This window comes from Aythya marila (genome assembly GCF_965140915.1).
Source record: "Aythya marila genome assembly, chromosome: 2".
In the NCBI taxonomy this organism is placed as follows: domain Eukaryota; kingdom Metazoa; phylum Chordata; class Aves; order Anseriformes; family Anatidae; genus Aythya; species Aythya marila.
The window spans coordinates 59,768,653-59,786,744 of record NC_139043.1 but is presented as its reverse complement, the minus strand read 5'-3'; the positions used below and the strand labels follow the sequence as shown (position 1 = coordinate 59,786,744).

General features: G+C 37.6%; 1 protein-coding gene across 1 annotated transcript in view; it reads left to right on the top strand.

Moving 5' to 3' along the window:
- POU6F2 (POU class 6 homeobox 2) overlaps positions 1 to 18,092 on the top strand; it is a gene marked incomplete at its 3' end in the record, with an annotated part of 316,938 nt that overhangs the window by 282,034 nt on the left and 16,812 nt on the right. The window contains exon 7 of the mRNA XM_082752801.1: positions 8,894 to 9,100. Coding sequence (XP_082608927.1) covers positions 8,894 to 9,100 — 207 coding nt within the window. The remainder of the gene's footprint in view (positions 1 to 8,893; positions 9,101 to 18,092) is intronic.

Here is an 18,092-nt window from a genome sequence, read left to right as displayed (position 1 = left end):
TGAGCTCTGCTCTCTGGGGACAGCGATAGGACCCAAGGGAATGGCATGGAGCTGGGACAGGGGAGGGTCAGGCTGGGTGCTAGGGGAAGGTTCTGCACCCAGAGTGTAGTCAAGTGGGGGACAGGCTCCCCAGGGTCCAGTGGGGGAGACAGTGGGGACAGGCTTCCCAGGGCAGTGGTCATGGCACCGAGCCTGACGGAGTTCAAGAAGTGTTTGGACAACGCTTTCAGACATATAGTCCTATGTGGACCCAGGAGTTGGACTCACCTTGTGGGTCCCTTCCAACTCAAGATATTCTATGATTCTATAAATCTGAGTTTTCTTTTGAATTTTAAAAAAGTCCAGGCCATCTAAATCTGTAGAAACATCAACTGCAGAAGGGCATGACTTTGTATTTCAAACAGCGCCTTGTTGCACAGGTGAAATGTTGAATATCAAATAGTGAAATGATGGGTGGACAGACAACTACTGTGTCATCCAGAGTTATTGCATGTGTGCAATAAGATCATGATTTATAACAGTATGTGGAGAAATATGATTGTATAACAACAATGTTGAGTATCGTTGCTACTGATTGATTGCTATACCACTTAGCCTTCTTGTAGAGAATTTTAGTTAAATACGAAATGATTGAATTAATCAGCATGACTAACTTTGCTTTTAAGAGTTACAAATTAAAAAAAATCTGGTGATCTGTGGTAAATATTTTATATGTGCATGTAATTTGATAGTGAGAAGATGAGAGTAGATGATTCAATAATATATTGATGGACTACAAATTCTTTGACCTATAATCCAATTAAAGATCTGGGGCCCTACGGATTGCATCTGAAGATTATTTGATGGTGTACTGGGTCTGGCTGGAATGTTAACTTTCCCGGCAGCAGCCCATACAGTGCCGTACTCTGTACTTGTAGCTGGAACAGCAGTGTTATCACACCAGTGTTGTGTCTACTGCTGAGCAGCAGTGGCACAGCATTGGGCCTTTCTCTAACCCTCCTAGGGGGTGGGCAAAAAGTGAGGAGAGAAACATCACTAGGGCAGCTGACCTAAACCAATCAAAGGGATATTCCATACCATGTGGTGTCACACTCAGCAATAAAAGGTGGAAACAGGAAGAAGAGGGGAGGGGTGGGTTCTCGTTGAGAAGACGTCAGTCCTCCTCTAGAACACCGGCTGCGTGCGTTGAGGCCTTGCTTCAAGGACGTGGTCAATCATCGCTCATTTGTGGGAAGTAGAGAGTAATTTCTTTCCTCTGCACTTCCATATAGCTTTCATTTATTTTGTTTGTTTGTTTTCCTCCCTTCTTTTTATTTTTCCCTTTTTCCCCTCCCTTTTTCCCCTTTCCCTTTTATTTCCCCTTAGTTAAATTGTTTAGTTCATGGTAGTCTTTATTTAATTATTATAATTATTTCCCTTTAATTAAATTATCTCAACCCGTGAGTTGTTCTTTGCTTTACTTCTCCCCCTCCTCATCTAAAGGAGGGGGAGTGAGAGAGCGGTTGTGGGGTTTAGCTGCCCAGCACGGTAAAACAACCACAGATGGTTTATGTTTTCAATCCAGTTTATCATGGAGAAGCATCCAAGAAAAAAAAAAAAAAAAGAAAAAGAAAAAAAAAAAAAAAAAAACATTGGTATTTTAAACAGACAAGTCAAGGCTAAAATAAAACATCATAAAGCCTTCAAAGTCATTTGTCCAAGATAGATTGTTATTTCCTCAAGAACTTTCATAAGTGAAAATTAGAAAAGAAAACTCTTTGAGGGTTCCAAATTTAACAAAATTGCAAGCCATTATACTTCTGGTGGAACAACCTTCTCAGGAATTGCAACACGAGATAAAGCAGTGACAGCAATGAACTGTAGGTAGATAAGAGCATGCCATCTCCTTAATCCAGTTTCATGTCTATGCAATGCAAGTTGAAAAGAGTAACCAGAGAAAAAAGCAAAAACAGAGCACCATGAATTCTGCTCAACCAGACACTGGCACTGACAATAGTGCGTAACATCTCTTTTTTGAAAGGGTAATATTACAATTAGAAGAATTAAAAGTGATATTTTAGTGAGAACTTTTGTGGCAGTAGAGAACATTATCTTCTTCCACGCAAGATTATTTCTCAATAGCAGCGCTTACTTACAAAAGACAGGATCAGAGAGTAATTACTAAGTTCTGCCTCACTACTGAGCTCTAGATAACATCTCTATAGTAGATCAGTACACCAAGTAGCAAAACTCCTCAAAACAAGCTGATAATGTCACCATAGCATGGAAACACCTGAATCTCATTGGTACGCATTGTGCTCAACCTAATTAGGCTTGCTGAGAAAATACAATTTGTTTCCCAAGCTAGCCTTGAATAGCTCAGCATGGTATGTATTGCAAAGTGTAGGGATTTTTCTCTGCTGTATGTCCAGTTGTTAGATTCTGTTATGGCTGTAAGCAAGTTCACTCTTTGTGCTATGAGGGAGAAGTAGTAGTAAATATTTATATCATGTTAATGCCCAAGGGAGAGAATCCTTGTCCTAAATGGTTTGTAATCTAAAGACATAAAGTAATGATAGGGTTTGTAGATGCAGCACATATACTGCTTTCACTACATCAATACAAAGCTTGCAAAGGTTGAGAAATTTTATTTCAGAACAGGGATTCCTTGACTCAAAGATGCTTGATGCTAAGTTGAGACTGAAATCATCAGAGAAGCTAAAGAGCTGGCTGCCTGCTTTTCAGTGAGTTTAAATACAAGTTGATACTTAATTCCTGTAAACTAGTATAAAAATCTTAGCTGGCATGAAAATAATGCAGAGGTGAATGGTTATTTACCAAAATATTCTTTCTGATTAAGTCTAGAGACTCATGTTGGTGGCTCAATCCCCTTATATTTACTTCCTGAGAAAATGAATACCTTGACTTTTTGTTCTCAAGAGTATTTACAGGAAAAAAAAAAATAATAATGATAATAACATATCCACACATAGAAAACTGTATTTGCATATATACTCTACAAAGATCTACCTGCACAGTGATCAGGAAAGCTGTGGCTTGGCAGACAAACAGTCAAATGCCAAAAGCAGTAAGTTTTGCTGGCTTCTTATAACCATCATTAGAAGTTGTGACTGTTCTGTCATAACAATACTTGGCAAGCAGAAATATTGCTGAAATATTTTCCCCCAGTCATCCATCAAAGAATTTTAAATAATGAACGAACACTTTCATAAGTGTTCAGTAAGTAGCTGACTTTCAGAAATGCTCAGGACATGTAAATCTTATTAAATTCAACAGGTGCTTTGCTCAGCTCAGAGAACTGTAACCTCTAAGGGTCCTTACGCCTGACAATTCTTGATTTTAAAGGAGGCTAAATCTGATAAGTAGATTGCTTAGAACAGTTCAGCAGATGCTCAACGTGATTTTAAGTCTTTAATTTGATAGTTATATATCTTTAGATACTTGCAATGATAAAATGTTATGTTATTCAGGATGTTTAATAAAATAGATGTTATTTTTTTCTGACTGTACACATGCCCCTGCTAGCAGAACATAACAGTATTTACTTGAGAAAAATTCACTATGTAATTCCTACAGTGATGATAAAGTACTGTATAGTTTGATGTTACTATAAAAATATTATTTTCTAAATAATAAAGCACTGAGAAAGTCAGACAGAATGTCAGACTGTGTTCTATTATGATACTTACAAACAATATACCATCCAATATATTGTATGGTGTGATACACGAACAATGTTTAACCTTGAAAATTATAATTCCTTACATGAAGTTGTGACTCGGAAGTAGTGGTGTAGTTTTGTTTCTAATAAAAGTATTTGATTCCTTGTTCTCACAACAGTATTTTGTTTTAGCATTTATATATAGGTACATAAATGTTTATATGTGTTTTTATATAGATATATATATATGTTTAAGAATAAAGCATCTGTAAAGGCTAAAGAATCCTGTGTGGATTCTTATTATTCTACCTTTTCCATGTCATTTTCTCCTTAAAATAGATCCTTAAAGTAACTCACATTGGTACAGTGACCAAACAGGAAGGAACATATCTGTGAACATAAGCAGCTTCTGAAAGCAAATTTGGAAAACTAGAAAATGAAACAAACCATAAATACTGTCATGTGTGCCATAGGTGGTATGACTGCTACTATAGACTGCTGGGATTAAATTAGGTCTCAGCCTTGTAAAACTAGAAAAAAATGGGTTTCAACCTACCAACATCATACAACATAAGTCAAAGTGAGGTTTTATTTTAGATTATCTTCAACAAGACATAGAAGTAAGAGCTAATAAATGAAGCCGAGTGAAGCGTATTTAGACTAGCAAACATTCACTCAAATAGTGATTCTTAGGCTCACTACAAAAGTAAGACTATCATACATTGTTTAGTAATAGTTTGAGATGTTGAATTAGTTTATGTGTATATAGTGGTTTGGCTAATTTTACTGAAGAGTTTTTCTGTTGCTCCTTTTACTTTTTCCCTGCTTTTCTATTTGATTTTATTTATTATTATTATTCTTTTGTTCAAAAAATAAGTAACTAGCCTTTGATATTTAAAAGAATGTAACTTATAAAACCTGAGAAAAGTTCTATCCATTTGGCCTACTGTTTGTAATATAATGACACAAGTCAGCATTCCTTTCTCTGATGAGGGAAGAGGGAGAAGAACTTAATAAAACACAATTGTATGCTTTATTTTCTAATATTGCTTTAACTTCTCCTAACGTCAAAACACAACTGGTTTATTAGGAGCAATAAGGAAAGACTCGCTGCTGGGAAATCAGCAATTAGGCCTTCATACAGTTATGCAAAATCTGGTTTTATGTTTACAGCTCAAATATGGCTACTATGAGACATTTATGCCCAGAAGTTCCCAGCAGCTGTTCAGCTTCTTCCCCCAGTTTCAATCTGAGTTACAGCTCATGTTACCAGCAGCAGAAGTGAGAAACCGTTTTGTGCAATGGCCAAGAAGTGCTAAAGTGTGCCCAGACTAGCAAGCCAAGTAATTAAGAAAAGCAATTAAATATGAAGATGTGTTGTCAAACAAGAAAAGATGAAAATTGATTTTATGATGTTATTCTTCATACTTTATCATTTTTAAGGGATCAGATGTTTTAATTTCATTTTTAAGAAGAAACTTTTACTGATAAAGGCAAATTGGAAGGGTGGGTGAAAATCTATGTAACAGTACAAGTAGTGACTAGCTCCAGTTTATCAGTGCTAGCACCTATGCTGCCATTGGGGGTTACATGGATATTGTAGATACTCTGAGGGCTTGGACTTTTTTCCCCCATGGTTAGCTGCATTTCTTGGAATTTTACGTTCACTGCAATAATGTGCTTATTCTTTCATGAATTTACATGAATTCTTTCATGAATTTACAGTTCAAGCATCTCAAGACACAATTGATATATCTATTTATCCATAAGCAAAAATGAAAGGATCTTACTGAAAAATTGTGAAAATCTGACTCCACCAAGTCTTCTGGCAATACCCAGTCACTTGAACAGGGTCAGAATTACAGTCTTGGTATTTTAATTAGATATGGACCAAAGCCCTGTATCTAAAAAGGTGAGATCCAAATTTACATTGAATAACTCAGTAGGATTTCTGGCATCACATCTGCACCAAATTTTCTGCCTATATCTGGAACCTGTACCTCCGACAAGTGTAATTTGTTTTATTCAACAGTCCTTTGCAAAGTAATGTGCCTGGCTCTGTTAGAGGTTATGGAGCATTCACAAGGGGTCCTTGGAGTTAACCCTTGGACTTTCAAAACTGTTTTTTGTTTTGCATACAGCACCTGTTTTACATCTCCTCTGGGAACACTTAGTTCTTCCTTTGAGTTGTATGAGATACATAAGGAATAGTGAAAGTCATGCCCATAGCATTAAAAAGAATGTTTTTTGGTAGGATGGATGAGAAACTTTTTGGATGTGTTGTTGTCTGAAGAACGTGCTTATGTGATTGACAGGTGGAATTGTTTAGGAATTTGAGTCCAAATATTGGGTAAGAAGCCTCCTCTGCTATCTATTTATGCTACCTGAATGAAACAGTCCACACATGGTTTCCTGGCTTTGAGGCTAGGTGGTACACTAGGGACATAGCAACATATCTCAATTCTCTTCCTCCCAAAGTAGGATGGCCTTTTCCAGACTATCTTATGGGAAAAATCAAATCCATGCCACCCTACTAGTGAAGTTGCTGGTAATGAGACAGTCTGTGCTTCGATGGGCCAGTGTCTCAGTCCTGGGGCATGGTCTTGTTTTGTGTTCAAAAAAATTAAATGTATCAAAATTGTAAATTGTCATCATAAAGTGCAAAGTACTTTAACAGGAGAGACAGTACAAACCAATACTTTAACAGGACAGGAATCCCCAGAATGGACTTTCTCACCACAATTAGAGGATTCATGATCTAGCCCAGCATCAGGACAGTCACATAAAGTTTGAGGAAGGGATCCAGCTGCAGGACACCTCCACAGTCAATATTTTACTTAATCCTCCAAACCTGAGCAGTGTGAATCAGGGAGCTGTGAGGATGTTTGGGAAAGGGTACCTGGAGATAAGGGAACTTGAAAGGGGAGACTTGAATCTGGGTTTAACCGTATCAAAGATGCATACCATGCATACATCCTGTTGGTTTACTGGAGACAGGTGGCTTGCTTTCTAACTAGAGAAGGTTTTACTTTACCTTGGTATAAAATGAAAGATAATTAAAAAAAAAATAAATAAACTTAAATAAATAGATCCTGAAATCTCCATAAATTTCACTAAGTGGGAAAACTATTTCCCATTTAGATTTACCCCTGGCTACGATGGTAACACCAAACCCCTGAGGGCATTTATGTATTTGTCCTTCTGGAATGCCTCTCCTAGCTGTGTCCTTTCTTTGCTCCATGTCTGGCCATGTGCGTGTATAGCCCACCACATACAGAATAGTATGTGACACACATTAATACATATAGATAGCCTTCTGCTTCTGACCTTACAAACTGTCCACTTCAGCACTGTCATTCTATAAAATGTCCAACTGCAGTCCAAGAAATGCATTTTAAATGTGAATGCAAACATTTCTATTACTGATAACACCAGCACAGCATTTTTTGCTTTGCTGGTATTAGGACCTTGATAGTTAAAGTTATATTAGAGTAATGACACTCCAAGGTCGTGTCCTTTACAGACATGGTAAAAGAAGGACAGGCCTTTGCTATGTTTCTGTTGATAAAATTAAGAAGGATTATTCATTGTGTTTGGTAACATATGTTCAAAGCGAAAGAATATATTTGTGACCCATAAGTACTTTAGGTCAATAAGAAGTGGGTCAAATTTACAGGTTGCACCACCACCACGTGAAAGTTGTATTAATACTCAAAGTCAGATTTAGAAAATATTCTGAAATCTGATAATGATGTGATAAATGCCTCCCTCTCCCATGAACAGCTGTCTTCTTTCATGAATTGTTAAGCAGCTGCAGTTCAACTAGGGACACCTTAGGAAAAGTATAAAGGTACTGTGGTCTGCAGAGAGACACTTGTAGGCAATTCCAGCTTAGAAGGCTAACTCACCAAATCACAGCCTCTCTCTGAAGATGCTCCATTGTGCTTCACTTTCATGTTCTGTAAATGGGGGTAATAATCTTTCTTGATCTATCTACTTTTCAGGAATGTATTAAAGAGAAATTAAATGATATCTCTGCAGTGCTTTGAACACTTGTAGCTCTTACAGTACAGCTTATAGTAGGCTTGCCATTTTATTAGGTCCTCCTGTAGGAGAGCTCTCCCACTTTTCTTTATGGCTCTCTGGTCTTCTCATCCAAGTTTTTTTTTGTCTGGCTAAGTTTGGTAAACTGATGAATTCACCACTCACCACGTGATAGCTGAATTGCCATTAGCTAAGTGCATTCTTTCCACTCAAGGCATTGGTCTAAACTGTCTCATTGCTCATCACAGCTGACCTTACTCAGAGGCATGGTGAAGGAAATAGAGATATGTTTTGCATTTTCTTTTACCTTTCCTGTTGCAATAATCCTATAATTCTAGCTTCATTCATTGTTTGAAAAAAAAAAAAAAAGTTTGGTTTTATTGACAAGTTTCATCAGAAGTTTGTTTTAGATGCTGTCATACTTGTAAAGAGTCTTTGAGCAAAGTAACTTTCTTCAATCTAGCACCTGATTGACTGACAAGCTTTCTTACAGTATCTGTTTGACAACTCATCCTAATATTAGTTTTACAGGCACATTCACATTTTAGGAAATCACTATATTCTCAAATCTGAAATGTCACAAGTGTCTCTTTCTGCTAGTACTTGCCCCAGAAATGTTAGCTAAACTGTTTTATCTAACACCAGCTCTGCTGTTGTGTTGTTCTACTTAGTTGTCATCCAAAAGCAGTTGCATTTTTATGAACGTATCTTTATGGGCTGTATTCTGAAAGGAACCAGTATCTCTTCCAACAGTAAATCACAGAAAATTACATAAGCACATCAGTTCACAGTTAAGAACACTGTAACATTGTAGAAAGCAAGACTTTCTATAGGACTGATATTTGCACCTACTTGGTTCTATATCCAAATGAGAGGTCGCAACAAAGCATCATCAAGGAGCCAGAGCATGGCCCAGCATTAGCTTTGTAAACTCTCAAACACAGGAGACTTGTTGGAGGTTGCAGTGGACAGCATTAAAATGCATAGGTGATATATGACTTGACAAATGATTTTGTAAGCCTTCATCACCTCAGCAAAGGACTGATTTTTTTGTACACTCAGTGGGTCATACGTCTCTCTCTGTGTTTATTTCACCTTAAGTTTGATTTAGCACAGGTAAAATGAGTAATTTTGTGTGGCAAGTTTGTGTCATTTTTTCATTTTCCATTTCTATGTTGCTTTCTCCAGATTATTGGAACAATCCCACTGATGCCTAATCCAGTCCCCTCCAGCCAGGCAGCAGGTGGAGCTCAGGGCCTTCAGGTGCAACCAATAACTCCACAGTTATTGACCAATGCCCAGGGTCAGATCATCGCTACTGTCATCGGCAACCAGATACTACCAGTGATCAATACCCAGGGAATAACGCTATCACCACTCAAACCAGGACAACAGGTATCCTCAATGATGATTGAAACAGATGCACAAGAATCTTCTAGTCCTTACAGACTCTCATGGTCTTTCAAAAAAATCCCACTTCTTTCTGTTTTTATTAACTAAAGATTAATTTGTTTGTATATAGTATATTATTGCATATTATATTTGTAATTACAATATAATCTTATATAATATATTTATACATTCATGTATTATTTAGTTACTCTTTTCTTTTTCCTTTTTTAAATGTCAGTACAGTGTCAACAGAAATCCTCAGCATAGAAAGCACAGTAGGGATATAAAGTACAGTTCCTTGGTTGGTGATCACCCAGTAGCCTGGCTTTTGAAATGTTTTGGAACATGCAAAGGACTGAAGAAAAATACACATGTTTAGTAGTCCTCTTCACCGAAGGAAAGGATTTTTAGGGAAAAGAAAAGGAAAGGAAATTAAAAAATGGTACGGAAATTATTATTCAGTGTAAGTCACCAAATAGTTCACAGACTTCAGGATGGCTGTAGCAACTTCAGTGAGGTCTAAAAAGATTTCTTTACTTTTTGTAGTACTTAAAAGTCAAATTCATTAGTTTTTCCTACATCTCTAGAACAAAGAATTGTACATTTTTTTCTGAAAGGGAGAAGATTGAGGTTGAAAAAAACATCAAATGTGATTACCAAAAAGGTACTTATAAAAGTATCACTTACTAAAATATTCAACTTGGCATTCCTGTTGATGATACTGCTTGCTTGCTAGTCCTGCCTATATCTCCAACACCAGCTGGCAGTCTCTTGTATGTTTCTGAGAATACTAGGGCTGCTCCAAATTTGTTATTTTTTTCCCCCACTTTAGAGGTAGAGATCCAATGGATCTCTGAAGTGATTTGTTTGTTTTGGAAATGTTTCACATCCAAATGGTTATATTATTTCTTTTTTCATCCTATGCTTTATAGCATCTAGCAAAGAAATTTTCAGAAACACTTGTCATTTATCTAACCCCATTTTCTTTAATGGGAGAAGACACTACCGGCAAGTGCCTTGACAATTGTTACATGTATGAGGTTTTAAACAAAGCAGGGTGGGTGGAAGGGCAGGTTCTGTGTTTCCAGCACTGGAAAGCCTGATATTGGAATAAGAAACTCAGCAGTTTTTGAGACAGTCCCCTGAAGGGGGAATTTCTTTAATGGGGAGAAGCTCTCAAAAACCATTACAATCCTGAGATCCCATTTGAAACTCATCAAATTTTGGATTACTGTGGAGGATAGTGGTCCTGTATTATTCCCTGAGACCTTAACAGCAGAGCACTACACCTTCAGAGTCCTGCAGCAAAGCAACGTCTTCCAGACAATGTCCAGCAGTGGGCAGAAAAGAGACAGAGTCGTAACCTTTCTCTGCACCACTGGTGGCACTGAGCTTACACAAAGGGATAAACTGCCGCTGAAGGTTGCAGCTAGCTGATTGAGAGCAGGGGTTTAAGGCATAAATTCACTGTTTAGCCATATCATGGTGTTTTGTGCTTGTTCACCCAGTGTGCATGCTCTTGTGTTGCATTCTGAACAGGCTAACAGCTAGCACAGATCATCAGTCAGTGGATCTCTGATTAGGTCCAAAAGTCAAATATGTGTCCCATATTGTGCTAGTCCATCCAGTAGTGCTATGCAAGTAGAAAACATTATTTTGCTAGAGTCAGTGTCCAGCCTTTGCTTCTCACACAGAGACCTAAGGTCCTAGAGGCTGCAGAAAGGACACCAAACTACACAGAACCACCTTACCTGCATCTGTCAGAATCTGGTCTAGAAAGTATTTTTGATCAGGGGAAAAAAAGAAAAAAAAAAAAAAAAAAAAAAAAAGTAATGCAAGTACTGTATGAAAAAAATGCAATGCATTATCAGTTTTACATGTATAGGAGCCACAGAAAATTATTTCTGTGTGTTTGTGCTCCCTCTACTGGCTCTTCAGCTTGTAGTGAAGTAAGAAGAAATTTTGCCAATGATTTCAGTGGGAGCAGAAATGAATTATGAGTCAGATCCTTCATAGGAATAATGCTGATGGACAGTCAAAAGCTATTGAGATAGTACTGTACAGACTGCCATACCATTTGAAAAGTAAATGGAATTATACAAGCTATAAGGAGATCCTGAATTTATCTTACTGCCTGGATGAAAACCTACCCAAACTGTACTGTTTGACTAATGATAGCATAATTAGTCATAAGTTTCAAACCTTGCTTTCAGACAAACTGAGTGCTCAAACTCAGAGGACTCAGCAGGAATTCAAAATATTTTTGAAAATGGTGTCACACTGCATTTGTTGTCTTGTAACTTGATGAAAGAAGCTTCAGAAGGGAAAAAAAAAAAAAAAAAAATTACAAGACAAGTTTAGGAAAAGTTTTGAGAATGTCAGAGAATAATTGAGGAAATAAATAATGTAGTAAAATGTTCCAGTTATAGACGATCCTAGTTTAACTTCAACTTGTCACTTTCTTGGAAACCAAGTACTGCAGGAGAAAGAGGTGATTGCAAGTGATGATAGTAAGCTGCTGCTTGTTGGCTGAGTCATAATAATTGAACCTGTGTAGTCTGTATCAGTTGCTAAGTAATGCATGTTACTGCTTACTTTTTGCCTGAAGACTTACATGTCTCGTATATTGTTTTTAGTCAGCTTTTCTTGGGTAGACTTTGTTCATTATATATTCAGACAACTTTTTCAAACTTGACAGACTAAAACCTCAATGTCTCCTCATGGAAATGAGTTCATAGATTACTTAGGTACAGTGTGAAGTAGTGTTTCTTCTTCTCTGTTGTAAATAGGTTGCTTTTCAATGTACACAGCCAAGTCCATTGTAATCCTATCTCTTGTTTTAAAGAATAAATAGATGTTCTTGATTTATGCTCTTTAAACTACCCACAGTAGAACCGTAGGTTGGAAAAGGCTTTTATGATCATCAAGTCCAACCATTAACCTAGCACTGCCAAGTCTACTACTGAGCCATGTCGCAAAGCACCACATATTCGTGCCTTTTGAATACCTCCAGGGATGGTGACTCAACTACTTCCTTGGGCAGCCTGATCCAATACTTCAAAGCCCTCTCACTGAAGAATTTTTTCCTAATATCCAACCTAAGCCTCCTCTAGCTCTACAACTTCAGGACATTTCCCTTTGTCTTATTTTTTGTTGCTTGGGAGAAGAGACTGACCCCCACCCCACTTCAAGTACTTGTAGAGTGCAATAAAGTCTCCCTGAGCCTCCTCTTCTCCAGACTAAACAACCCCAGGTCCCTCAAACACTCCTCATAAGACTTATTCTTCAGACACTTCAACAGCTTTGTTACCCTTCTCTGGACATGCTCAAGCACCTCCATGTCCTTCTTGTAGTGAGGGGCCCAAAATTGAACACAGTTTTCAAGGTTTAGTCTCACCAGAGCCAAGTACAGGGGGGCAATCACTTCCCTAGCCCTGCTGGCCACACTATTTCTGATACAAGCCAGGATGCTGTCAGCTTTCTTGGCCACCTGAGCACACTCCTGGGGTATTCCTCTTTAAACTACCTTGAATAGTTGCAGCTTCAGTGCTTTCACTGTTTTCCAAGTTTTAACTAAACTAAGAAGCAACATCTACACTAAGAATTCTCCTAAAAGCTATAATGACTTTTTAAAGGGGGCAGCTGCTTTCACTCCTGTTGTGGTCTGTCCTTTTTATCTCTGTTCATAAACAAGTTCTGCTTTGGCTTTAATAGTTTTTACTGGCCATTTCTTAACCATTTCAATTTCCACAATAATCTCTCAGAGATTTTGTGATCAGAACTGAATGCCATGAAAACAGTGAGGATGCATCACTGATTTATATAATAACATTATAATATTTTCAGCATTATTTTATGTCTTTATCTCAATACAGTCTATTATCCTGCTTTTTTTCTATCTTTGCTCATTGAGCAGGTTTTTCAATAAGTAGATGTATCCACAATGATAGATATTTGCCTCTCTGATCATTACCATGTGAGTCACTAAAATGGTTCCTTTTAATGTGAATCACTTTTGCATCTACTCTGTATTTCATCTGTCATAATGCTCCCTCAGTATGTTGTAAACAGGTTCTGTAAATTGTTCATGGTATTCTATATTGACTTAAGAAATTCATGCATTTCTCCTGCTAATTCAACTTCACCATTGTTCACCATCTTTTCTTTCTGCTTGCAACCAGTCAACAAAATTTGTTATAAATCCTTTGATCTCCTTCCTTGAAAAAGGATTGTTTATTCCTGAATTTTATGTTTCTTGCTTTTTTAAGCCATCTATATCTCATTATATAAAAGTATCTTGCAACCTGAACTTCTACCTTCATGCCTTTCAGGAGGGATTTTGTCACAATCCAGATCATATGGCTAAATGAACATTTTTTCCAAGAACAAATTATCTTGTTCTAACAATTTGTTAGTGTTGTCATTTGCTACTAGACTTGAAAACCTCATTTTCAGGAGTTCTTTTGTACTTTTAATAACACATATTTGCACCAACACGACTGACAGAAGATCTTGAACCAAAAATTGGAGTCTTAGGAGGGTCAGAAATAAAGGAAAGGATTCACCTTGCTTAACATTAGCCGTACAGCTGTTAGATACCTGGTGAAAGCTAGTTAACTAGATTTCCTATAGAGGAACAGAGAGATAGGCATGTCCAGAAGGCAACTCACACTGCTGAAAAAAGAACCATTTGAGATAGATTGAATCTCTTACACGTATCTAAAAGTATCTGTTGTCTCCATTAACTAGAGAGGGAGCTAAGATAGCTGTTTTAGGATAGAAAACTGATTCTTGCATGAGTGAAGTTAGGTAAGAAGAATCCAGCTGCCAGAAAACACTGGGATTCAAAACTACTCTCTTGCTTATAGATTCCTTAAACAGGTTTCCTAATAACTTGTGTTTTCATAACCATTTGCTTGCCTACAGCACACAGAAACACCTTCTGCATGTTATATAGTTCTCCAGTGTACCTCATCAAGAGGGTTCCCTTCTTGCTGTTGTCTGGCTTTTCCTTTCTACATACTAGATTCATTAAATCTGGCCTGTAGTCCCAGTTGTCCTCAGTCGTGTTTTATCTACACTGCCTGCCAGAACTTTTCATATTTCATCGTGTCTTATAGCACTACTAGCTTTGGGCTTCTGCCAACTCTAACACAATAAAACGATCTCCTAGGCAAGATTTTCTTACATAGTCAGTTCCCAATCTTCATTGTCTTGAAGGTGCTGTCATGCTCCAGATTAGTTGTTGAAAAGACAGCTCTCAGATGAGTCTATGGTCATTCTTAGTACAGCTACTTTCCCAATTCCGTGCCAGACGTTTTCTTTCTGCAGTCTCAACCTACCACATACGCTCCATCATCTCTTTATCACAACTCCATACAATCCCTTGTTTTCCTCTCTTCAGCTAAAATCTAACCAGCTCTCACTCTTCTTTTTTTCTCTGCTGTGCTCTTATTACTTTGCTGCTGTCCTGTTTTATGAGAAATGCACTCTTTTTTTCTGTGTTTGAACATAGCCACTAAACTGTTTTGTCTCAATTCAACTTTTTTTTTCTTTTGCTTTTTATAATAGATGACTTTCACTGATGTGGATGACAATTTTTCTCACTTTTTCTCTTTTCCTCTATCATCAGCATTGCATCATGCCATTTTGTCCATGGATAGAATACCAGATTTCAATACTCAAGATTACAAGAATACCTGAGACTTCCTTGCATGAGCGTTTGGTTTGTAACATAGGTCTCTTCCTGACCAGTTTTCTTTATGGCATCTGCACTTGCAGGAATAGGATTTCTCAAAAAAAGACAATATAACTGCACCACACCTTAGGGAATAGGAAGATATTACTACACTACCCGTATCATTCTAAGGAACTGAGCCACATAGAAAGTAAAACACTTCACTGTAGGAACCTTGCTGTTACCTTTGAATTACACCCTTAGCTATACCTTTAAGTCTATTATTGTAACAGTGATATTATATCATTCCTGATGGGAGTCAGAAAGATGACCAATGCACCTGATCTGCATATAAGATTATATATTCTACAGACAACCATCTGTGTTCTCCACATCATTTAGAGAGCCCAGAGACCCGCAATTACAGCGCATACTTTGATCCCACAGTAAGGCTTCAAATGGAAATCCTAGTCAGATGCTGCCAAAGCGCTTCCCCAGTTGTGTCCACACCACACCAGGACTTCTTTCCTTTTGTCTTCATTCAGAGCTGAGCATGTGCACAGCCTGTGTGGACCCAAAGAGCTTTCATATGCTAGTTTCCAAATGTATCTATTCTGTCAGTCTAAGCAATGTGTATAGAGGTCCTTTATATTATATTATCCTATTCTAAGGGAGAAAATGCTCATTAAGCATCAAATAGTTTTCATGTTCACATATTTACTTTAATTTAGTTGAGTAAGCTAAAAGGGTGATGAGATATGGTATTTGGGCCCCAATGGAAACATTCTGGCAGAACTGCTGTGAAAACAATTTAGCTTGAAGTGTGGGGATATGTGTAATAACTTCTTCTTTTAACTTGCTAGAAGATTTAAGAAAACATTTTTGAAGCCCATGTCTGGTCATGCAGTATGAGTAGGTTTGAAGACAGATTTCCTCTGCCATGGTGCTCTTGAATCAAACAAAAGGGTATGGTACACCACAACTCTTTCTCAAATAATAATAAAAAAGCACGTGGAACATTTTAGGAAATGTAGACTGATCAGAGAGCTCAGCTTACAGGAAAAATCAAAGCATGAAAAACTTAAACTGCTACTTCTGCAAGGCATTAAGGTGTCATTTCAAAGTATTTGGGAAGTATTTTTACATCAAAATCTTCCATGGACAATCTTTATTAGAGCTAATATCTGTATTTCCCAGGAAGAACTAGCTGACATCAGAAATACATTGAATTTTTATTTGTATCATAAAGGGGATTGTTCAAAATATATTTCTTGCTCTTTGTGCTACTCCCACTAGTTTCATCTCTTCTGCCTTTTTTGTTATACTTGTCTTTTTCACCTCTGTCTACTCTAATTTATTGTGTTTCCTTGTCTCTCAGATTTCCTTTTCACTGAATTATAGAAAAATAGGAGCGGAGAGGTCCCGAAGAGGTCATGCAGTCCATCTCCTCCCCATAGGCAGGATCAACTGTCCCTGTATCGCTCTTGACAAATGTTTGTTTAACCTGTTCTCAAGAACCTCCAGTGGTGGAGATTCCCTGACATCCCAAGGCAACTTCCATTAGGGCCATAATTTGCCCTGTTTTTTTTTTGTCCAGACTCTGTAAAACCAGTAGCAGTTATGATACAGGGCAACTCTCAAAAGTTTTTTCTTTATTTCCACTTGGCCTTTTTGCCTTTCCTGATCTTATGTAAAATTCCTTGTTTCCCTGTCACTATCCTGTAACTTCCTGGATGCAGGGAATAATACCCCTGATCTCATGAGTGGACCTAAATATAAGGTTCCAGTTAACCATCCCAGAAGCGGGAATATACTACATACATAACTTAAGAATAAAATTCAGTCTTACAGACCTAATTCATTTTTCTTTACCATTATCAAGCAATACCACCTTCACTGTTGACAGCAGAATGTAAAACTGATGTAAAGGAGATAAGAATCAGGCCCTCTGCATTTTCCAGCTTATTCTTATAAAGTATTATGCTGCACTTTATGTTTCTCATATTCATCCTATTCCTCTAGCTGTAGTGTGCATACATATATTCCTGCCAGATACTGATCAGTGTTGCATACAGTCATCATTCTCGGCATGTCTACTATATCCACCTACACAGAATGGCACTTACAGCAACTGCTTCTGTAATTTCTGTGCCTTCTTCTGTCTTTGGATGGAAAATGCACAACAGTCATAAATATAATTCATATCATATGTACGTGTCCAAAATTGGGAAAAGTCAGCTATTGCAAGTTTGAATTGATTCTGTCATCTGGAATCTAATTCATAATCTAATCGTCGCCTCTCCTTAAGGCTATTTCTGGAATGGAAATTATAGTAGATGAAAAGAGAGAGAGTATTTTAATGCAATTTCATGTCATAGATAACTATCATTGTTCTTTAAGCGGGACATTTACAGCTTAACCATCACATCTGTAAAACAGGGGGTTTGCTGAAAATTATGTAGGGTGTTGAAGATAGAATCCTTCCTTAGTCCCTGATCAGGCTTTAAGGTGACTCTTCAGCTTTTCCAACCCCATTGTTCCCTTTTCCCTCATAAGCATTGAGTTAGAAACCAACAATTGCTGTTGCACCTAAGGTCACTCAGTGTTCATCCAGACTTTACTCTCCATAGAATATTTGTCCAGCTAAAATTCTGACAATTTCATACATTCATCCAAAGATTCGTAGAGGTTTAACAAAAGAAACTGCCAAGGTTCTTCGGATCCCAGTTATTTCACAAATGCATTTGCAAATGCAATGTGCAAATTTGTCAAGAGAATCAAACATTTTCCAGACTTAAGAACCGTACTGTGCATTTGCTATATGGTGGTTGTATGCTTACTTTGTGAGTGCAAACTGGAGAATGTCCACTCATTTTGGTGCTTTCTGGAAACATTCATTTTACTGTGTTCATCCTCAGCAGTTGAACTTTCAGGTACTATATGTGTATTGTGGCCTGGACGTGTTGCATGTGCTATGTCTCTTACATGACCATGTATTTCTACCTGAGAAATATGGGTAGAAAATGACACAGAATCATAAAAAAAATAAGGCTGGAAAGTTATAGTTCAAGAGATTATCCAGTCACCTCTGCTGTTCCCAGGTGGAGCAGCTGTTCCTGTATTTGTCTAACTTGCTGCTAAGTACTCTCATATGAACCTTGTCAGTTCCCCCAGTAATTTATGCCAGTGCTTCACTGCCATGTTAGAAAGCTTTTCCCACCATCTAATTTGAATCTTCCAGAGCGTTGCACTTCCTTTCTTTAGATTAAACATGACCAGTTCCTTCTAGGCATCTTCATAAGCTTCAGATAACTCCCA